Here is a 23,659-nt window from a genome sequence, read left to right as displayed (position 1 = left end):
GTGTTTATAGCGGCAACAATTTCCATAGCGCTGCTCACAGTCCGTACACTCAAAGAGCCTGACGGAACTAGAACTGACCGACTAAGACGACCCGATCCATTAGATAAAGATGGTCTGGCTCACAAGAGCTTACAATCTAGGGGATCCGTGGGGGTCACAAGGGACTACCTGTTTCGCGTTTCTGATGCCCTCTCCTTTCACTTCCCACGGCAGGTCTCCTCCGCCACCCCTCACTCTCCATAAAACCCTTATTATAACCATGTGTCTATATTTATTATAACTATGTATATTTATTATAACCGTGTGTTTGTATTATAACTATGTATGTATTTTTATTATAACCATGTGTCTATATTTATTATAACTGTGTATGTGTATTTATATTTATTATAACCATGTATATGTATTATAACTATGTATGTATTTTTATTATAACATGTGTATATATTTATATTTATTATAACCATGTGTCTATATTTATTATAAATTTACTGCACACAGGTGGACTTAGCACTTTACAGTATAATAATGGGGAGGAAGAATACGTACACTAGTCCTACAGATAAACGGAAAGTGGTGTTCTTGCCCCAAGAGCTTAAAACTTTTCTGTCTTCTCTCCCATCACCATTTCACCTTAGATCATAGCTCCCCTCCTGACATCACAGTCCGCCCCCTTACATCATAACACCCCCCCGCCTCTTCTTTACTGCCCCTTGTTTCCAAGCTGCCCCTTTCCTGACTATCCTCCCTATCCTCTCTCTAACCTCTCTCCCTTCCCCCTCTCCTAACCCTGTTTACAAGCAGCACGAGTTTCCTGGCAGTGACGTCACACGCACACCTCCCTCCCCACCGCGCGCTACGCTCGCCCCTATTGACGTGCATCTGACAGCTGCCCAATCAGCGGGCGGCTTTGCGTTTCCGGTAGTGTTTTGGTATAAAACGTAGCCCGAACGCGAAACTTGACAGAAGCGTTGGAGCCCGGGGAAGGATTCTTGTGTTTTGTGGCTGTCACGGCACCGGAGACCCGCAGCACTTACTCACGGCGGCTCCTTTGACGCAAAACCCTGCTTTGACGGTCGCTGCGGACTTAACACCAGTGGCCAACGCCGCCCAGATTACCTGCCCGTTTCTGCTACCACTACTACTGCTACTTCCATGTGCTCCAAGATGGAGCAGCCTTTCTACCATGATGACTCCCTGCTTTCTGCCTACTCCCGCACTGACTCGGGACTCCTTAAAGGGACCCTGGGGCATCTAGCCGAGACCTACCGGCTCCCCAAACATGACATGTCCTACTACCCTACTCAGGACTCCTCATCCCACCACACAGCCCCTGGCAGCTTAAAGATGGCTGCCCCGGAGCTGGAGAGACTGATCATCCACAGCGGACCCGGTGTCCTCAATGGTAGCAATGGGGGGCAGCTCTACTACGCCCCCCGAGGAGGAGGAGGCGGCGGCATTACCGAGGACCAGGAAGGCTTCGTGGATGGGTTTGTCAAGGCGCTCGATGACCTGCACAAGATGAACCGGGATGTTCCCCCAAACGTGTCCCTGGGAGGCAGCTCCGGGCCCATGGCTGGTACAGGTTCCTCGCCCCCCGCCGGTATCTACAGCGATGCCGCGGTGTATGCCAACCTGACCAGCTACCACCAGAGCTGCTACAGACAGCCCTCTGCCACCATCAACTACCTACCCCAGGGCCACGGGGACTACGGGGCATCGCCCTTCAAGGAAGAGCCACAGACTGTCCCCGATGCCGGGGGTGTGAGGGCCGATAGCAGGGAGAGCACCCCGACGCCCCTCTCCCCCATCAACATGGAGGAGCAGGAGAAGATCAAGGTGGAGAGGAAGAGGTTAAGGAACCGCCTGGCAGCCACCAAATGCCGCAGGCGGAAGCTGGAGCGGATCGCCAGGCTGGAGGATAAGGTCCGGGAGCTGAAGAATGAGAACAGCGGCCTCAGCGGCACGGCCGGGGCCCTCCGGGAGCAGGTGGAGCAGCTGAAGATCCGGGTGAGGGAGCACGCCAGGCACGGCTGCCAGCTTCTACTGGGGAGCAAGGGCCACCAGGTCTTCTGATGCCGGAGACGCGTCTGATTCGCCTTCTTCTGCTTCACCTGAGTCAAGGCCGGCATCTTCTAGGTCAATCTGAGGGACCTCATGGTGGCTAAAGAGAAAAGGGGGTGCCCGACAGAGGCACCTGCAGGCGGGGGGAGACCAGCTGTGACTTTCTGAGCTTTTTGGCTCTTCCTGGAACCCTTCCATCCTCTCCCCCCTACTGCCTCCATGTATTACTGCTGCTCAAACCCCCCAATAGCGGGGGGGGGGACATCAAAAAAAGACTTTGAACTGAGCCAGACCGGGTCAACTTCAGTACAAGGGATATAAAGACTTAACGAGTTTACAAACGAGAATTAACCCATTAACTGCTGCGAGATGAACACTGGGGGGAGGGGGGGTTTACAGTCATATAGGTTAACTCTTTAAGTGCCATAGATCCGATGCCTAATGAGTCCTGGTGGAGTCTAACGTCTCCTTGAGCAAGCACTTAAAAACTAAATGTCTTCCCATGTTCTGCTTTGAAAATGACGAAACTAATGCAAATTCTATATGTGAATATAAGGGAGGCTATGTATGTATGTGGGGGGGGGCAGTCCATTCTATATGGTGATGCAGAGTATATCTGTGTGTATACACTGATCGGACCCGCTGCACTATGTAATGCGTTTACTCCCTACAGGTAATCCGTATCTGGCTTTTGGGGAATAAACTGGATTAAATATATGCAGTTTTTTTTATTGTTAACGAAACTGCAGCAAAATGATGTTTTTTTTTTTTAATTATTTTGTCTGAAAGTTTACATAAATTACAGGTTTCTTCAACTGCTTGTTTACGGAAATGCCGAATACTGCGGTGCGATATTCGGTGTTTTTGGTATCTATTCGAAGAGACTTGTTTTGATTCCCATCTGGCACTCCAAGGGTTAAAAAAACAAACCCTTTTAACCCCCTTCTCTCTGTACAGGTTTTTTCTGCGGGTATCGGAAAAAACCCCTGGCGTAGTATGGTATAGTGACTGTATTAAAAATATATATTGCATGAACGCACACAAGGTACTTCGGAAAGGCTCGGATTTGGACATGTTTCTTGGAAGTGCTGTTTTGGGGAGGGGGGGGGATATATTTTTGTGGGGGGGTAACTGAACTTTTGTTTTTTTTGTACTGCCAATGTAATTGCATTAGTGCGGATCATGTGTTGTACAATTTTATAAATATATTGTATTGGTTTATGTATTTAAGTAAAATATATTGTTGTATAAAACTGGCTGTTTCGCTGTTGTGGTTTTTAATATAAATATATAATATAATTCACAGGACTGTTCACAGTCATCGCTGGGGCCCGGGCAAACAGGGCAGGGGGGGGCTTTGGAGCTGTAGGATGGGGCAGCAAGGAACGTGGGGTGGGATGCTGGCGTCCTGGCGCTTGGTCTGTACCGGGGGCCCCAAGATTTCTGGTGGTGGCCCTCTTTCAGATAGCAGAATGGGGTAGAACGGCGCTTGTCTGCCGGTGGCTGGTAAAGTCAATGGGAGTTCTAGTATTTACTACAAAGCCTAAATAGGGGGCCACTGTGGGATAAACCCATGGGGGGGTTATATGAGGGTATCGGGTTAAATAAGGTGGCGGAGGTGCTGCCTGTCTCTACTTGGTGGTCTTTGGCAGAGCAATGCGTACAAAGTCGCGCTGGTACCCAAAAGCTTTGCCGATTGCCTGCGTGGCCCGAGTCTCCTGCCCCACAGCCAGCTGCCCAATCTCTTTTAAGGATCGCTTGCTGGAACCCGACTGACCCACTAAGGGTTAAACACGTTTACAGCGTAAATTAAAAAAAAAAAGAAAAAAACCCTATGCAGCACCTTGAACATCATGGGTTTATTGATCTGTTCTCTATTTGTGATGTCATCATGCGGCACCGTATGCAAATGAACTACTCATTGCAGAACACAAAATTTGCATACTTTGGCCTCTTGCGCTACACGCCAATGTTTATTTATTTATTTGCTTCTCGGTATGGCTCTGTTTTTGTCTAAAGAATCCCCCTCTCTACGTTGTCCGCTTAGGCCCCTTAAAATGTCAAAGCTGCCGCTGGGCGAACCAGCCGCCTAGAAACCACCAACTGAATTCACTGCCATTAGAAAGGATAGCGATCTACGAAACCCCCGCCAGGCCTGGTCCCCCACAAGTCACGTTAACCCCTCGGGTCCCACTCGCCACAACCTCTGTTTCATTATGTCAGATATGTTTGTCAAGCGCTGGGGCGAAAAAACCCCAAAGGCTGGGAATCCCAGGGCAAAACCCCTCTATCTGCTCTATTACTCTAGCAAGGTATTTGTTTAACCCTCGGTGGACCAGCTAGATGCGAATAGACTTGAACCTTAATCAGTCGCTGTCCTCGTCTTAGATCCAGGAGCCATATGTCTATCCCCTCACTGTATTACCCTCTACCACTTCTGCTGGGAGGCTGTTCCACTTATCTACCACCCTCTGGGTCATGTAAAACGACCCCTGAGTTGGCGTCACTCGCTGCACATTTGCCCTGTATCCCAGATGGCCAGCCCTGGCCTGTCAGTAGTTTGAGGAACTCCTTTGTTCTCTCCAGCCCTGCCTTATGTATTTGGAATGGGAAATCGTTGCCTTTGAGTTTCTCTTCCTGGATCCTGTTAGTCATAGTGAGTCAGGAGCGGCGTTGGGCTTCGTATAAAGGGACCCCGTTCATGTCCGCAGCTGCCGTGTTCATCGCAGAAATCCTCCGCCCCGAGCAGGGCTTCGGAGTGCTGTACACGCAATTCTAAAGATTGCTCCTTAATCCAGGACTCGGCGGGCTCCCCTCTGCCTAAACTTATGTCACCGGTATTGCATACCTCGCGGAATTTCAAATAGCTAAAGAAGGACGCTTTAATTTTCAAGGGGTGCAGTCAGAGTCCCGGTCAGGGGCGAGACTTTCGTGACTTTTATGTGATTATTAAAAGCTATTTCATGTACCTGAGTAAGGCATTTAAATGAATAATGTGTTTATTACGCAATTACAAGCCCATTATGTTCCTGTACACAAGAGTTTAGAACCCTGCGATCCCCTCATACGCAGCAAACATTCTGAGCTCCTAGAAAAGAGGGGGATCCGGGGGAAAGGGGGACTGTACCTACTGAACAGGGACACTTGGAAGGTATGGCATTCCATTACTGCGTGGAATGTTGCTGGTAGGTGATAGTGGCCGCAGTGGGCAATTATTCGGTTGATAAGATGGCATGTAGGTGTGAATGTTATGCGGATTTACTGGCCCCCCGCAGACCCCGGCTGGTTCAGCACTGCAGCCCCGAGGACAAACAGCACAGCGGGATATGCTTACACCGCAGGTATAGTGTGGGGGTCCCTGCGGTGTGAAGGACCCCCAGGTCTTTGGGGTCCCCGAGGATTCTTCATGGGCATCCCCGGGTGAAGTGTCGCCGATCCCATTCAAACAGTAAGAGCAGTAAAGATGTGGAATCCACCACCCACAGAGCTGAATGAATAGATTCCTTTCAATATATTGCAAAGCAGAACATTCAAGGATATGATTGGCTAGCTTGTGGATCCAGTGAGAGATCTCATATTGGACTCAAGAAGGGACCCCCCCCCCTTTGGGGCACAATTGGGAATCCCTTTAATGTGGGTTTTTTGCCTTTTTTAGTGGGGTTGTACTTATTATGTAAGCTTTAGCTAATAATCACACAACACTGGGTGCCCTGCTGACTACACAGCTATACCGCAGGAACCAGAGCCGCCCGTGGGGGTTCCCCTTTAAACCCCCCGTCTGTGTAGCGGTTTTGGACTTTTTATTTTTTCTGATCAACGTACAACGTAGCAGGACTGTACTGACAATGACGAGGCGGCCCGGTGCTTTAAGGCCAGCGGCCGCCTGCTCACTGCAGCCCCTGATCTGCCACTGAAGCAGCTGTCTGGGGCTCCTGGACTAGGGGGGAGCCAGAAAGGGGCCCATCAGTGAAAGAATCTGAACCGGCCCCGGGTGCCCGGACCAGGGGGGTCAGTAGTCACCCCTAAACAATGCCCCGACGTGTACGGGTAGGTCTGGTATGTAAAAGACATGACGCGTGGGGAGGGGGCAGCAAGAGGGCTTCTTGCCCGGGGCACTGTATAGTTGAGCACCAGCCCTGTAAAGTAACTCAACCTGTTAGGAGCACCCTTTCAGTGCCAGATCCATACGCACAAAAAAAAGAGGAAGATCCGCTCGACAGTGGAACGTGGTTGTCGTGTGATGCAGACGGGGTTGTCACGGGGTAAGGATGCTGGGTTTTGTGCAAGTAAAATATAGCATAAAATATCACGGGAATGGCCTGAACCCCCCCGCCCCCCCCTCAGGGTTTTGTTTAACAAATGATTTGGTATTTTTGGAAGGACTTCCCTATTTCTAGGAATGACTGTCGCTTAGTAAATAAGAGAATTACCCAGACTGTGCTTCTGCCGTCCCAAAGGATTTCACTTCCATCTTACCCCGTTTACCAAAATTACCACGGTATTTGCCCCATCCTGTAGGGCATGTATGGTCCTTCACCCTCGATACATTATTTCACCCCAGACTAGTGTTAGGCATACTTATTCTATATTCTATATGAGGTATATAGAGGTATATTTATATACTATAAGAGGTACATAGAACATTTACATTGGAATCAAGTCTACATCAACAACACAAACTTTGCCCCTTACCTGTTCTATAGGGGGCATTGGGGTTTATGTATTACACAGGTGCTGGCAGAAGGGTTGGGCAGTAAGGCATGATGAAGGGCTGAGCCTGGCAAATTTGTCTAGCAAGAAGGGCTAAGCTGGCCCTGCATAATGTATAGTTCAGAAAGCTGACGTTCAAGAATATTAACTATGGGTTATACAGGGTTAACTCATCCCTCCGTTACAGAAACTTGCTCCAGGGTTGACCCTTCATCGTGCCTAACATTTAACTATACATTACACAGGGCCAACCAAGCGCTTCTCGCAGCTCATCAGGGTCAGGCTTTCTTAAGAGAAATGATTCCACTGACTGATTGTAACAGCGCTACGGAGTCTGACGGCGCTATAGAAATACATGTAATGTAATATAGCCATGTTGGCCAGTTTTACGTCATTAAAACAAGCAGAAATGTTAGGACAAGTCCTACATCCGCGTGTTCCATAGGGTATAATGGGCTTAATGTCTAGTCCATTCCACACCTGAACCCCATATATTCCCACTTGACAAACCAGACCAAGCCAGAGCCCCGGGGAGGGGGTAAAACATGATCCAAACTACCTCCCGGAGCCGCCCCCCCTCCGTCTCCCCCTTTCCCAGTAAACGGATTGTTTGCCGATCTCGCTCCCCTCCTTCTTCTTCCGCCTCCGCAAGTGGACCTTCCCGCTCGTGACGTCAAACCAAGGCGCGGCCTGTCAGGAAAGGAAAGACGGGAACAAGTCCATATATGGGCATTCGAAGCTCCGGCGACGTAGACAGAGGCTTTCCGGGAATCCCCGCCCTCCACTTCCGGGCAGCCTGAGGGCAGGTCACGTGGGTGGAGGGGAATTCCCTGGCAGCGCTGTGCTATGTGTGAAGCTGATATATCACGTACGGTGTCTGCAGACAATGTGTGTGCTGTGCGCTTGAACTTGAGTTTGTTTAAAATAAATTGGATTTAATATAAATTAGTTATGTAAAGTAATTGTATATTATATAATTTATAGAATATTTATTGGATTTAATACATCATTTATATATATATATATATAGTAATTATATATTTTATTTACATTTTTTTATATATATATATATAATTTATTTATAAAGATTTCCTTTTTTTGCAACGTTATACTGTGTATGCAGACTCAGGAATGCAGAGACATGTATTGATTATATATAAATTATAATATATAATATAATATATAATAAATTTATTTACACAATTTAAACAATATTTTTATTTATACTTGAGCTGTCATATCCTCATTCTTTTTTTTTCAAAATCAAACTTTATTCAATTTTCCAAACATATATTAGGGAGGGGGTGGGGATACAGAAAGGAAAAAGAGGGAGGGAAGGGAGACGGGGAAAACAGGGTACCCCGGCATGAGACCATGATGTACAGAAACACAGATCCAAGACCAGTGGCAAAAATGGAATACACAGATCAAAAGGGCAGAGCAGGGCAACTACGCATCCCGCCCCACAACAGAGGACAACCAGTAGAACCATGTGGCCGTATAAGCCTCCCTAAGTTTCGGGGTCGAGGCGGAGAGATCCTCAATCCGCCTGATCTCCTCCACCTTCGCCACCCAGTCGCGGCGAGAGGGAGGGCGAGGTTGTTTCCAATGAAGTGGGATGAGACTTTTAGCAGCGTCAAGGAGATGTCGGACCACCGACCGCTTGTAATGTGAGATCGAACGGGGAGTGTGGTGCAGAAGCATGGGCAGCGGCCGGAACGGAGGGGGGGAATCCGAGAGCTCCGAGATCACCCGGTGGACCTCCTCCCAGTAGGGCTGTAACAAAGGGCATGACCACCATACGTGCAACATCGTGCCCACGTCCCCACCGCACCTCCAACACATATCAGAGGTACCCGGGAACATTCGGTGGAGCCTCTGCGGCGTCCTGTACCAGTTCGTCAACAGCTTATAATTAGTCTCCTGCGTCTTAGTCGCTTTAGAGCTCTTATGGGTAAAAATGAAAATCTTGTCCCAGTCCCTGTCGGAGAGTTGAGTGTCACAGGCGGCCTCCCAGGTCGCGCAGAAGGGCGGTCGTGTCGTGGAAGTCGCAGTCAAAAGAAAAGAGTAGAGCAGGGAGATGGCCCTCTCCGGTGGGTGAGCCCTCGTGCACAAGACCTCGAAGCCCGTTAAGGGTCGATGAAGAAGGTCCCCCCGTGGCAAGGTAGAAAGGTAGTGACGAATTTGGTGATAAGTGAAGCGCTCCGACCACGTAGGAACGCGGCCCGTTATCAACGAACCCAAGGGCAGAATCCCACCCTCCCCCAGGAGCGCCCGAGCCTGAACAGGGGCAGGAACCCCAAGAAAATCCAATCGACCCTCCCCGCGCCCCGGCGCAAAGTCCGGATTCCCGCATAGGGGCAACAAGGGCGACGGAGCAGTAGAGAGACGGGCCCGCCGTCCCACCCCCCTCCAAACCGCCAGAGTCGCCAGAATAAAAGGGTGCGAAATGCCGCCGTGGCTGCCGCTCGGGCCCCATAAGGCATGATACACACAGCCCCGCAACTCACCAAGCTCCAGGTCGACCCACGGCTTAGCTAGAGGGCCCAAGGCGTGCCACTCCAAAACGCGAAGCAAGTGGGCAGCCCGGTAGTACCCCTGAAAGTCAGGTAAGGCAAGACCACCCGCAGATTTAGGTCTCGTAAGCTGGGAGAACCGCTGTCGAGGGCTCTTATTACCCCAGACAAACTTAGACACCAGGGACCGAAGAACCTGGAAAAACTCCCGAGGTATCCGGATGGGCAGCGTTTGGAACAGGTACAACACCCGGGGTAAAAGGTTCATCTTAACAACATTCACCCGGCCCATCCAGGAGAGGAACAACGGCATCCACCGCCGCAGATCCCCCGACAGGACGGCGAGCAGAGGCGCAAAGTTGGCATGGTAAAGACGAGCGGGGTCAGCAGTCAGCCAGATCCCCAAATACTGCAGCTTCTCGGGGCACCACTTAAAGGGGAAGCTGGGCATGAGCGCAGCCGCCAAACTAGGGGGCAGGGTAATATTCAAAATCTCAGATTTCGAATAATTTATTTTGAGGTTAGACAGCTCGCCGTAGAGGCGAAATGCCTCAAGAATATTCGGAAGCGTAACACCGGGGCGGTCAACGATAAACAGGAGGTCATCCGCGTACGCCGCAACCTTGTGATGCCTACCACCCTCCTGCAACCCCAATATGTTCGGGTCATATCCTCATTCTTAGTAGTGCTTAATTCTTGAAATCTCTGCTTAAATATCGTGATGCTGTTAAAAAAAGAATATATTATTATTTATATTATTATTAATATTTATATTATTATTATTAATTTTTATATTATTATTATTATTATTATTATTATTTATATTATTATGTTTTCTTGGATCAATACAGAGAAGTATTTCCCATCAGGCCGCATATGGTGGGTAATTTTTTAAGTTTTTGCAAAATTCCAATTTTTTTTTTTAAATAGGATTTGACTTCCGCGCCTTTTAAATTTAGATTTGACTGTCGCATTTTTTTTGCTGCAATATTATTTATTTGGCTGCGGTATTAGTGAGTCAGGGTTAGATCAAGGAAAATTACACTTCCTTAAAACAGCTAGTTATATTTTATCATAAAAACACTTATTGGAATAAAATAATATTTTTTAATAATAATAATAATAAAAATATATATTTTTTTAAAGACTTTTCTTATTATCATGTGATCACTATTAATCAGCTATTAATTCATCTCGCGTTCTGGAACATTGTGCTATTGTCAGTGGACAGCAGCATAGGGATTAATAAATAAATACCCATGTTGCCAGGTTTTCCATGATGGGCAGCAACACGGGTAAGTAAATGTACCCTGACCTGGGCCCTGCATAATGTATAGTTCAATGGATAATGTATCAATGTGGTATAAACGGCTTCTTGGATGCGTTACAGAATTGCCAGTAAACAAGAATACGCGTTTTGGAACAAAAGCCCCGAATCAGGCGATTTCTCAGAACAGCACAATACCATATTTACAATAATAGTGGGTAGGCAGAATTAACCCTTTGCGGGCCTGCTCATCAAAGAGAACCATTCTGACGTTCCAGAACAATGCATTTTACACTCTATGGCACTCAGAGGGTTAAAGATTGGTACGGTTCCTATAGCAGTGATATAGCAGTCAAAAAGAACACCTATGGATAGTGACCAATTCTCCCGATTTAGCCAAGAGAGTCCTTATAGTGTTCCTCTTGAGAAGATGGTAGATCAGTGGAACAGTCTCCCATCAGAGGTGGCAGAGGGTAGCATAGTGAAGGAATTTCAGCATCCATGGGATAGGCGTATGGCTCCTGAATCTCAGACAAGACCAACGACTGATTAAGGAAAAAATTATTACATACAATGAAAGGAATGCGGTTACACATATACATGCTTGTGACATACATGACCCAATCACCTCTAAAAAAACAGGTGAGTCCTGTGGTCGCTCGCTCAGGTATGCGCCATAGTAACACGAGCTATTATTATCCATGCGCAGTGCTGGCCAAGGATGATGGGATTTGCTTGTCACAAGCAGCATGCGTTCTGCTGTGGCTGTAAATAACGAGTACCGTCATTAAATAATGGATTCCTCGACGGGAGCAAATATTTCCAATACTTATTATTATTACAATAATTCGAATGATTATTGAAGAAAATAAACCTGACCCCGGATTTCATAATCCCGATGGCTTCCTTTGCGATCCTTCCATTAGTTTGCATATTAGTAAGTGGCGAGCCGCGCATGTTTAATGTTACGCATGGCATCTTCCATTGTCTGTGAAACGGGTGGATCCGGCTCGTCAAATGATATTGCGCTAACGCCCCTTAATTAGACTGTTAACAATGTACAGACCCCACATTCTAATTGCTTAAGTAGCCAACGACCGGCCCTTCCTTGAAAGCCACTTGGGTAAAGTATTGGGCAAGTCGCTAAATCTTTGCGACAGGCTATTAAAGGGTTAATATTTGAAGAGTCTCAGGGTCAGTTCATTTAAAAAAAATCCCATGCTTCCCAACAGTCCCGCTTTCGCCACTCTATCCCTGTCGCGCCGAGCTCGGGATGTAGAGCTCAGAGGGATTCGGGGGCCACCATCCAGATTTCTGGGACACCGCAGGATGCATACTGCACATGCTCAGAATTGTGCTGCCAGTTTGAGTGACACTCTACCTCCCAAGCTCCGCCCCCCAGTGTCCTGATTCGTTGGGGGTAGAAGTTGGGAGCTGTGGGCATTTCATAAAATATGGTGCTCCATCGGCATACTTTGGAGCTCTCAGGCAACCCAGAGCGCCCCCTTGCAGATAGGCGGTCCCGCTGATGTCATTTGTGGGCGGGGAGTGGGCGTGACCCGGAGACCCAGAGAAGCGGCGCCGGACCCGGAGTCTCCGGGTGAGGTATGTCCATAGGCCCCCCGTGGGGAAGATGTCTACTGTGTTTAGGACATTTTTAATAAAGTTCCATCACTTTTATGTCTTGGAAAAAAAAAAAGAATTTGGCCGCAAAGCTTAGTAGGCGGTTTCGTCGCTACTTGCTGATTGGACCATTCCGTCGGTTGCTATGGTGATTTTCACCATCTTCACTGGTTTTACACACTACCTCCATTTCCTGCTTTAACTGGAAGTGGATTCCGTTCCAGCGAGCAGAACGCAGTACATGTGGGAGTGCGTACGTGCATGCGCGCCCACGCGCCTTCTTACCGTAAACCAGGCTATCTATTTGTCCACGTGTGTGACGGTAGCGTGTACCTTTGACGACATGACATTTCAGGCGTGTGTCAGGGAAATTTTTGCAGCGGGGGGCGGTGGGCCGCCGTCTGACTCTGCAGAATCACCGATTCTAGTAATGAGCCTATTTATAGAATGGGATTAAAACGGGTTTAAATCATAACTTTTACGGTACAAGATATTAAAAACGTAATAAAGCATTTATTTATCGGACTAATCCCATTGGCAGCGGGTCTTCTCCTCCGTATGGCGTCGGCGATCTGGCACACAGCGACCGCCTACGGCTTCTCAGCTGATTACGGAGATAAATTACATCACGTACATCACCCACCGCCTAACGAGGAGGAGGAACAACACGCGTGTGATGTGCGTGAGGATAATAATTAACTTCAAAGGGAAATGCGTGATCACAGTGTCCTATGTGGCAATTATACACGGCCCTGACATTATCGTTTAATAGAACTAACACACCAGCTAACAACGAAGCAAGAGGTTACAGGGGCAATAAGGCACTCAGGGGCCAGGTTACTGTAATAAGATGTTACAGGGGTAATAAGGCACTCAGGGGCCGAGTTACTGTAATAAGATGTTACAGGGGTAATAAGGCAGTCAGGGGCCGGGTTACTGTAATAAGATGTTACAGGGGGAATAAGGCACTCAGGGGCCGGGTTACTGTAATAAGATGTTACAGGGGGAATAAGGCACTCAGGGGCCGGGTTACTGTAATAAGATGTCACAGGGGTAATAAGGCACTCAGGGGCCGAGTTACTGTAATAAGATGTTACGGGGGTAATAAGGCACTCAGTAGCCGGGTTACTGTAATAAGATGTTACAGGGGGAATAAGGCACTCAGGGGCCGGGTTACTGTAATAAGATGTTACAGGGGTAATAAGGCACTCAGGGGCCGGGGTAATGTAATAAGATGTTACAGGGGTAATAAGGCACTCAGTAGCCGGGTTACTGTAATAAGATGTTACAGGGGTAATAAGGCACTCAGGGGCCGGGTTACTGTAATAAGAAGTTACAGGGGTAATAAGGCACTCAGGGGCCGGGTTACTGTAATAAGATGTTACAGGGGTAATAAGGCACTCAGGGGCCGGGTTACTGTAATAAGATGTTACAGGGGTAATAAGGCACTCAGGGGCTGGGTTACTGTAATAAGATGTTACAGGGGTAATAAGGCACTCAGGGGCCGGGTTACTGTAATAAGATGTTACAGGGGTAATAAGGCACTCAGGGCCGGGTTACTGTAATAAGATGTTACAGGGGTAATAAGGCACTCAGGGGCCGGGTCACTGTAATAAGATGTTACGGGGGTAATAAGGCACTCAGGGGCCGGGTTACTGTAATAAGATGTTACAGGGGGTAATAAGGCACTCAGGGGCCGGGTCACTGTAATAAGATGTTACGGGGGTAATAAGGCACTCGGGTCGGGTGGATTGCTGGAGGGGAAGCAGGTCTCCCGTGTAGGATTATCACATGCGTGTTCTGGCTGGGTGGGGCGGCTGTAGACGTGTCAGGTGTTCCGTGCCGCTCCTTTTCCTGCACTCGGTGACCTCGCGGCGTCTCTCTGGTTGGGAAATATTTCTGAAGGCTGAGTGTTGAAATCAGACTCTGAGGGTCATTTCCGGTGAAGTGCAGACGCAGCGCGGAGAGCCTCCCGTGTACCGGAAACACCAGTGTCTGGAGCCCTCGGGATCAAACGGTTCAAACATTTAACCCCTTAATAGAGGCGCTCTATCTTTTCACGCCGTATCTGCGATAAATTCCTTTGTGTATCTGAATGTTTCTAACAAAGTACAGGAGGGGAGTTTATATCAAAGGAGGCTTGAATGTAATTGAATGTAAATAAGTTTAACATTGATGAGAGGGTAGTAGATAAGTGGAACAACCTCCCAGCAGAAGTGGTAGAAGGTAATGTAGTGAGGGTATTAAACATGCATGGGATAGACATACGGCTCCTGAATCTAAGACGAGACCTGAATTTTTACCAGATAGACAGGCAGGTTAGACGGATTGTACGTTTCGGGCTATTCTTGGTCATGATGTAATGTGAGTAATATGAAAATGTACGTCTCCCCGAAAGTTCCCCTTTTTAGTGAATAAAGCCCACTGTGTTGACTAAGCTGCCTCCGTAGCACACTTTGGAGGTTCGGGAGAATTTTGCCGGCTCGAAGGGACAGTCCAGCCGTCAGCCTTTACATTTTCATGATTGGGGGGGGGTTTGGCGCAGAATCCCCCCATATACATTTGCCCCTCCCCCCAGCTATATGCCATGAAGGAGATATGTCTGTCCAAACACATCTCCCAGCTCGCCAAATGCTCCACTGGGGGTCTAAGAAGCCCCCCACTGATCATTAATTTGAACGGCAGAATTTTTACACAAGATGAATGACATGGCACGGAGTGTTGAAATCACCCCACGTCTGCCTCGCCTTGTTATGAGGATACAAAGTATTCACGTAATTACGCAAACGCAGGGTTCCATGGAAAATGCCCCGGGAGGTCTCGAGGCGGCCCTTGAGGGGGTGCAGAGAGGGCAGATTGTAGGAAGAAGAGATTCTTAACTACAACTTTAGAGCTTGAATTAAATAATAATAATAATAGCCGAAGAAGCCGAGCTGAAGGGGAAACGCGTGGTATGGAGACGAGAGACCTTTTTTAATTATTATTTGTTTTATTTTTTTATTTGTTAGAATGCGAATTTGCAGTCCTAATGTAAGATATTTTCCCATATTTCAAAATAAATGTATTTGTTATTCATTAACCCTTCTCTGCCTCCACTGAATACACATCCATCTTGAGGAATTGGATCCGCTAAGAAGATCAACAAAGAGTGAGTTGCCATCGCCCGCCCTTAATTGAGAAAATTTTTACATTGACTGTTTTACACTATATTTTATATTTTATTTGTTTTTTTTATGTATACATACAGAGTTTATAATGTTTGGAATTTGTAAGGTGCCATTTTTTAATTTTTTAACCCTTGTTATGAGCGCACTATTACTTCTTGATGATGTCATGGAATAAGTGAGATGATGGAATCACTGTTTGTTAAATTTAACACAAATACACAAATGTTATAAGTATTACTGACACGGATGAATTTAACCCAGGGCACCGCCACCAGCTGTCTCTTGCGTGCCGCCATCTTTACTGCTGAGCGCAGGATATGATGTCATATGTCATATGTCAATGCTCTGCCTTTTAAGGGCGCCCGGCCGAAGGAAGCTATTGAGGACTGTGCCAACTCTGTAGTGTTAGTGGGCCGGTTGTGGAGATCTTCCATTTAACCGGCCCATTGAGCACAGGCACTCCAGGCCTGATGACCCAAGAGGAAGACTTGCTCCCTTGGACCTGCCGCTCTAGGCCAGAAGACGGCACCGATTTCCTCAGCATGGCTCTTTGTAATATTAAAACAATATAAACAACCTGATCTTTACTCCATTCCGGCTCAAAACATGGCGGCAGACCCTCTACACTGATCAAAGGGGTCTATTCACCCCCTCACTATTATTCATCATGAACAGGCCAACACTCTCCAGCAAGAAGGGCTGCGCTGGCCCTGTATAATGGATAATTCATTGTGTAAGGAGACTGAAGAAGTCTCGCTGATTTAATTATACATGATGCAGCTTATTGAATATGGGCCTTCTAAATGTCTAGTGAAAACAAGGAGCTGAAACTCAACTCTCCCTTTGCATTTAATAAACCCAAATGTGTGAGATTTAGCCCAGGTTGACCTCAAGATATGGATTATTATTAGCATTCCAAGTAGTTTTGAATGTTTGGGAGAGTAAAACGGATGTAGTCGAGGCTAACAACATATCATTTACTGACAACCCCAAGTCGACCTCAACGGGGTTTATTCACTAAACTATGCGTCATCTTATCCATTGAATGATCTGTTAAAAATGACTATAACTAGCATGGCCCTGCGTCACCAATATGGAATATCTTCACCACACCATTAGCAGTTAGACCGGGATGAGTGAAGCAGACACCGCATGCTTCACCGACCCTTGGGAGAAATAAAAGAAAAATAAAAATTCAATTTGCTTAAGTCTTAGAATGTAATTCCCATCAGGACATCCTACAGCTTGTTTAATGGGAATTACGTTCTTGTACTAATAGAACATAAGCTCCGCAGGACAGAATTCCAGACTCAGCTTTATCTCTTCGTAGCTCATGGTGTCATATTTAGCCTTGATACATACACGTTGTGGAAATCTCATTCATTAGATAAGAGTATCACCCGCCGTATAACCGGTACCGGCGAGCGTTCTGGGTCACGCTGGTTATTGCGGAACAGGGTGAAGGAAAGTTTTAATGTCGGAGTGACCTCTGCTGGTTATAAGAAGTATTACATACATGCCAATTTCCGGCCACTGAAGGGCCCACTGCTGCACAGCACTAATAGTCTGGAACTGTACTGAGGACATTATCCTCCATCCAGTCTATAACATGGTACCCAGAAATGTATAGAAACCAGAGAAAGGCGCAGTCACCACGTAGTAAGATACGGAATATCAGTATGAAAAGGGAGTCTCCCCACAGCACCAAGAGGTGTGAGTACAGGCGATCAGAGTTAAAGTCCCATTGTTACCAACAGCCTAGGGCAGGGCAGAAGCATCTTGGGTGGCAGCGATGTAAACGCCAAACATACCGTTAATGCATTATACATCTGGGTCAACAACAGTCCTAAGCCAGGGAACATGCCTACTACCCAAAAAACTAAACCCCCCCACAAAACCCTATCATTTAGAATAAGGTAGACTCACCATGATGGGAGTTCATATAAGATATTTCTGCAGATGGTGTGAGGTTGCCCTGTATAATGTAGAAAAGGAGCCTTGAAAGTTATCACTGATTTAATTTATACATTTTACAGGGCTACCATCCCATCTTCCAGCAGAAACTCATTGGAGTTAGACTTTCATACAGAGTCGCTGGCAAGTGGAATATCAGACACGTGCAAACTCCTGGAAGATTTTAATACTGTATTTAGAGACGGTCCTGGAAGAGCTGAGCCGACCCTGTAATGGGAATTTAGAAACTCAACTCCTGCAAACACCTAGATTAGTAACCAGCATGAGTTACAAAATCCAATTCTGGAGCCAAGGTTGACACTTTGCAGAATTATTTTTGAGGCCACGGTCCTTCAGATTTAAGACAAAACAGCCATTTAAGGTTTATCACTTTTATTTAAGATGCTAGCACCGTTTGATGGCAGATTTGGAGAGTCGGCGTGAAAAGTAATATAACTCATTTGTTCACATTTGAGGGGTTCCTCTGGTGAGAGGGCTCTTCACGTCATACATGCACTCAGATACTCGGCGGTCAGTGCTCCTTCGAGAAATACTCTTTGCTGTCCTTCACGTTGGGTTTGATGGTGCTGCTACCTGGTTTCCATCCCGCCGGGCACACTGAGAAGAGACGGGACAAGAGTCATCCACCGTTCTAACGCTGGTTGTTCTACAAGCCCCCACAGTACTGGACGTTACCAGCAGATACCCCCACTGCTTGAGAGCAGCTCCATGAGGCGAGAGGACAGGGCAAAAGACCAACTTATGGTCCACCTAAAAACATTTTACTCTCGGGGGTATTTTTGGCATACAGGCAGATCACGTGAAATGCTGCTTTGGCATTATAGCTTTGACTGTTTCTTAAAGTAAATCAGCAGGGGGCCCCCCCATTAAGCATTGCTGTAACAGCCTGTGTGACATCAGAGGCTACCTCCAGAACCAAGTTCTGCCTTACCTTCTCCATGCGTGTCCGTGAACTGGAAGGCCTGCACCAGCCGAAGTGTCTCCTCTACAGAGCGGCCCACGGGGAGGTCATTTATCGTAATCTGACGAAGGATACCCTTGTTGTCGATGATAAAGAGGCCCCTGAGAAGAGAAGAGTTATTAGATCTCCGTGAACAGGGTGAATGTGCAGAGCCGAGAAGGGAACACGATGTCCCAGACAAATCTTGTCTATTTAAACCGACACTGAACACTGTATTGGGAAACTTTGAGGGTTCAGGGTAGACAATACCAATATAGGGGCTAAACATGGCATCTGAAACAAACATATGTTTAAGGATGACGATGCCATCACATCCAAAGGCCAACACACAAAGCCACGGCAGAAGACACGGCATAAGTAGCTTTACACACCTAAACGAAACACCATCCTCTTCCTTCAGGACCCCATAGTCCCTGGAAATCGAATGCTTCAGGTCAGACAGCAGAGGGATATTCATGGGTCCCAAACCGCCCTGCTTGCGGGCAACATTTGTCCTGAAACAAGAAGCGGGTTAATGTGAAACGACCTCTTTATGGAACGGACGCTCCAGAACACAGAACTTTAATACGCAGACGACACTAACAGAACGTGACAGATAAGCTTCAGCCCTCGACTTGTTTGAATATTTCTTCCAGATCCCTCTCTGCCGGCTTCTAGCGTCAGGACTGCTGATCTAATCACCAGCTGCATGGCGCACCGACAGCATTATTGCATTTAAAATCCCACGAAACGATGGACGTTTATACAGTTATTGCCGAGCCAGCTGCGGCCGGGAGATAAGCCGGGGGTTTCACGCAGCGACATTGTCTCCGCTGGGTGCGGACCTTCGCTTGGTACACGGCCGATAAGAATGGATGCAGCAGGGAGATTAGGCTCTCCACACCCCGATGGATTCTGCCGAGTTAGACTGAACGTTTTTCTTTATTACTTTACGAAGTCACCTCTGCAAAGGAACCACGTTTGTCTATAACCATGATTAAAATACAACCTTACGGGCGCCAAGCCCCAGATCCACGCCACAGTACTTTACGCTTGAGCCATCATATGCACTTTGGTCCCCCAACACGTTTAGCACCCCCCCTCCATTGATTTCTATGATTGTACTTTGCTGCCAATGGACGGGGTGGTGTGCTCTGGAGCTGCACCTTTTAATTGAAAGGGGTCAGCTGAAGAAAACACAGGAAAAAAATTTATTCAGGGCAACACGGGGCCCTTGAGCATCCCTTTAAATGTCAGAGGGCACAGACAGCCCTGGAACGGAGGGTCTCACCATGCCAGGTGCGAGAAGTGAGAGTCCACCGAGGCACCGACGACCTCACAGTTTATCTTGCGGAAATCTTCAACATGATCGCTGAATGCCGTGATCTCGGTGGGGCAGACGAAGGTGAAGTCCAGGGGATAGAAGAACAAGACTACATACTTGCCTGAAAAAGAAAGAGCCATAATACATCAGATTTACCTTTATACACCGAAAAACACAGCAGTAGCCTAAAGGGCCGTCAACCTGTGGATTTCGGCATTAACTTCATTTATTAATAACTTTCGCCAATTGTTACGCATTCATTCTGTTGAGCCCAGGATAACTGGTGGAAATACCAACATTACGTGATGAGATTCATTCGGCTTACAAACCGTACCCAACTTCCAGTTCTTTGTAATATGTTGATATATAAATAAAAATACTGGAAAGTTTATGTCTAAGGTTATAGCCTACAGAGCGGGGTGGTGAGAACAGGCGTTAACCTGTCACATTCTGTTACAAAACCCGGCACATGTACAATGTCACATTATAGCGAGCAGTATCTGGATACACGTGGTAGATTCCGGAACAGCCAGCATCTCTCCAGATCCATTTAACACAAAACGAAGCTTTCAGCGCCTTGTTACATCAGAGATCCAACCGGGCATTTGTATTATTACCTGAAATCCAGCGAGCCACCAGGGGTCGAGGACCAGACGTTACCGCCACGTGAGATCAAAGGCTGCCCAAACTTACAGAAGAGACGCAGTCGTACTTTACTAACCCACTAACTTTGTTTCGTGAGCACCATTCACAGAACATTTCCCCATAACTTTCACTATATATATCCTATACACACAGGGGAACTCAAAAAACTCTGAATGAGAAAGCGCACAAAGACGGTCTCACCTCGGTAATCGGATAGCTTGACCTCTTTAAATTCCCCGTTCACAACAGCGGTAGCCTGGAAATCAGGGGCCGGTTTCCCAATCTGAGCTTTTCCTGATGACATGATACCTGGAAAAAATAAATAAAAATGTATGTATGTATGTATGTATATATTTTTTTTTTATTAAACACACACATATACATACATATATATATAGATCCATGAAGAAAAGGAGCACTCGCAAGGTTTCATACTAAAGTACAAAAATGTTTATTAGCTTATTATCATATCAACGTTTCGGCCTTCCACACAGAGCCTTCATCAGGACAGGTCCTGCAAGGGCCCCTAGTTTCTTCATGGATGTCTATTTGTGGTCAATGATCAACTCCAGGGCAAGTAAGTTTATGGAGCGGAATATGCCTTCAATTCTTGGGACATATACATATATTATATACACATAAAAGACATATGGCTATGTTTTAACTATATACGTAAACTACTACATGATTAAAAGCAAAGAGAAAAATATATATGTATGTATACATAATGCACCTTTGGTTCTATAAGCAGAGTTACAGCTACCTAAAAGCGCACCTCACAACAGACACAGGTTCATCATTAATTGCTTCCATTACCGCGCTTATCGCCCTCATGATAATGAACTTGACCCTTTCAGGCCACCCATTACCTCTCACTTTCCGCGTCTCCTCGCGCACTGAATGCCAGCCCCTTGTAGAAGACCCCCTATATAACCCTTGGATTGTACCATTCGCGCGCCTTCTGGAGGGAGGGATTTAAGCGGGTCCAGCCCTCTGATAGAGACGTTGTTAGAGGCATCCATTCAGAAGGCATGCAACAGGAGTTATTAGTCATAAATCGTACAGTATAGAAAGGGATGCACTTGAAAATGACAACTTTCCAACCCCTCTCTGTGAGGGTGAATGGGATAGTCCGCACCTGCAGCTCCAGCTCGCTTCTAGCATCAGTAACGTTCTAACTACTGGCTCTGAGCAGGACCATATAAAAAAAAGCATTTTCCAGGGTGTTTATTGGGTGGGCTTTATAATAATCACACAATTACATGACATAGTATGTATTTATTTATTTTTTTTTCGGGTTTTTATAGATTATTATTAGACATGTATTAGAGGGACGCCTAAGGAAGAAAAATTCCTTATGTGATTTGTTTATTGCAATAATGTACAATATTGTTTTGTTTTTTTAACCTAAGGTTTCAAACAGTGGGTTTTGTGTATTTTAACAATAAAAACAGCTATGCAGTCAACGTTTTATGGATCCAAGTTCCATTTTAAATTGCTTATGTGGCAATTTAAAAATTGGCTAAAGGGTAAAATGCTTCCTTTTTTACTTTTTGTTGTATTTTATTTTGTATTTATTTTTTAAAATTACATTTATTTCTTTTACTTGCAGTTACACACTTGGCCACTGGGGGTGTCTTAAATGCACTGAGCACTGTAGCTGGATTCTTTGTGTGCTCTTTCATGGGCCTTTCCCGGATTTCATTTTGCTGAATAGGAGTTGGCCACTACTTGCCCCTTTGCCTTGCCCCAGGGTTAGAAGTCGCTATCCCTCTAATCTTTATCATGATTCATTTTCATTGCACACATGTTTATTTGGCTATCCTGAATCTAAGACGAGGCCGAGGACTGATTAAGATCTTAACACCAGGAACGGCGGGTAGTCTAGATGGGCCCAATGGGCTTATCTGCTGCCATACTCTATGTTTTTATAGTTTAACTCATGTCCCTCATGTCAGCTGCTGCCGGGAGGCTGTTCCATGTATATACCACCTTCTCCGTAAGGTAAAACGTCCTTACATTACAGCCAATAAGAATCTGTATTCTGTATATCAATAGGTTGCAAAAGCCCCACCCATTCCCAAACCACACTCCAAAATTGCCCCTCTTCGGTCATTTGTCACGTTGCGAGGTATGATATTGGGCAGTTCCTACACATAGTAGTAAGACTTGATAAAAAACACCAATCAAAATTCAGATCTAAGGCAGGCTGAATGATGTGGCCAATAGGCTAATGGAAATCATGGCAGCCAATGACAGCAAACCAACCAATGGGCAGCGACGTTCAGTTAGTAACTGTAACATGATGGTGGGGCTGGTGCTGTTTTGCGCGTTGGTCCCACTAAGCCTCTTGCGGTGGATGGATTTAGGCCCCGGTAACAATCTGCTGCTTGCAGGCGGCTACGAGACGCACGGAGCGGACCCGGAAACAGCAAAATACAAGAATGAACAGCTTAACCAGGGTTAGCCATTTTAACGGCGGTTCCTACATCCTGCTTTCTGATTGGTCGTTGGGGTGAACTAGCGTCTTTGGTAACCAGAGGAAAAGTTACTTTGAGCACTGGTCCAGGACTGAGCCAGGGCCCCGGATATGACATCATATCCTGTGTGCCGACTCGGACCGAGCGATGTGCCCCTGACCACAATGCATTCTCTGGATTCTTATTGGTTGATGTCAGTCACGTGTCCTGTAACCCAGGGTAACGTCACACCACTGACATGTTGCTTACTTGTGATTAACAAACCGTTACCTACTACGGAATGCTAATTAGCCTAATTAACTAACCCGCTAATTGATTACACTTCATTTATCATCAGAGGGGCCACACAATCCTTTACATCCACATACTTCCCAAGTGTCCCTCTTTGGGTTGCACAGTCCCTCTTTGAGGTGCTCCGTCCATCTTTCCTCCTCCGATGCCCTTTTTTTCCGGAATGTTTTCAGTGGATCTCGGGGGGGGGCCCTCAGCCCTAAAAGTTCATAAATGGCAGAAAACTGGTTTGTAAACACATTTTCTAAATAAAATACACTATTATCCTAAATGCCCTAGTCAATTAAATAAATTATTAACAATAGGTCAAAAAATGTGATTTTGTACCCACTCAGCACATAGCTGATGCATACTGCTCATGCGCAGCGCTGATAGAAGGTGGGACTTATGGTTAAGCATAACCCCTACTGCAAATGAAATACAATATGAAAGTAACATGTTGTTTATATGATCTTTTTTACTGCTCTTTTTGCAGAAATAGAGAAGATCAAGTTCTCTAAGTGGGGTCCTTGGCAATGCGACTGCCGGCGCAGCCTCCAAACACGCTGGCGGGAGGTCGAATCCCTAATGGGACTCGCTTTCATTACCAGCGAGAGCACCCAGGAGAAGAAGCCGTGCTATCGCAGAGATTGCCCTCAGTGCCCAAAGGCTGATTGCC

The 23,659-nt window shown here is 46.6% G+C and overlaps 2 protein-coding genes and 1 long non-coding RNA gene across 3 annotated transcripts; 2 read left to right on the top strand and 1 right to left on the bottom strand.

Moving 5' to 3' along the window:
* Positions 1-1,147: 1,147 nt before the first annotated feature.
* JUNB (JunB proto-oncogene, AP-1 transcription factor subunit) lies at positions 1,148-2,319 on the top strand. The gene has a single exon (XM_053464171.1). The coding sequence runs from the start codon at positions 1,156-1,158 to the stop codon at positions 2,074-2,076; it is 921 nt and encodes a 306-aa protein (XP_053320146.1). The 5' UTR covers positions 1,148-1,155; the 3' UTR covers positions 2,077-2,319.
* A 15,357-nt stretch (positions 2,320-17,676) lies between these two features.
* PRDX2 (peroxiredoxin 2) lies at positions 17,677-20,541 on the bottom strand. Its single transcript, XM_053461927.1, has 5 exons — positions 20,432-20,541; positions 19,553-19,706; positions 18,654-18,776; positions 18,253-18,383; positions 17,677-17,918 (listed from the first exon to the last, which is right to left on the bottom strand). Exons 1-5 carry the CDS (start codon positions 20,532-20,534, stop codon positions 17,833-17,835), a joined length of 597 nt encoding a protein of 198 aa, XP_053317902.1. The 5' UTR covers positions 20,535-20,541; the 3' UTR covers positions 17,677-17,832.
* An 895-nt stretch (positions 20,542-21,436) lies between these two features.
* Positions 21,437-23,530, top strand: LOC128490748 (uncharacterized). Its single transcript, XR_008353973.1, has 3 exons — positions 21,437-21,464; positions 22,627-22,692; positions 23,477-23,530. It is a non-coding gene; the product is annotated as an uncharacterized LOC128490748 (long non-coding RNA).
* The last annotated feature ends 129 nt before the right edge of the window (positions 23,531-23,659 follow it).

Source organism: Spea bombifrons, chromosome 4 (genome assembly GCF_027358695.1).
Source record: "Spea bombifrons isolate aSpeBom1 chromosome 4, aSpeBom1.2.pri, whole genome shotgun sequence".
Taxonomy (NCBI): domain Eukaryota; kingdom Metazoa; phylum Chordata; class Amphibia; order Anura; family Pelobatidae; genus Spea; species Spea bombifrons.
Note: the sequence above shows the minus strand (reverse complement) of the source record. Positions and strands in the feature narration are given on the sequence as shown.

Excerpts from the sequence above, each read along its gene's own strand:
- JUNB (XM_053464171.1), top strand. The coding sequence starts at position 1,156 with ATGTGCTCCAAGATGGAGCAGCCTTTCTACCATGATGACTCCCTGCTT.
- PRDX2 (XM_053461927.1), bottom strand. The coding sequence starts at position 20,534 with ATGTCATCAGGAAAAGCTCAGATTGGGAAACCGGCCCCTGATTTCCAG. Across the intron at positions 19,707-20,431 it reads CAAGCTATCCGATTACCGAG|GCAAGTATGTAGTCTTGTTC; the intron begins GTGAGACCGTCT and ends TTTCTTTTTCAG. Across the intron at positions 18,384-18,653 it reads GAGGATGGTGTTTCGTTTAG|GGGCCTCTTTATCATCGACA; the intron begins GTGTGTAAAGCT and ends TTCTCTTCTCAG.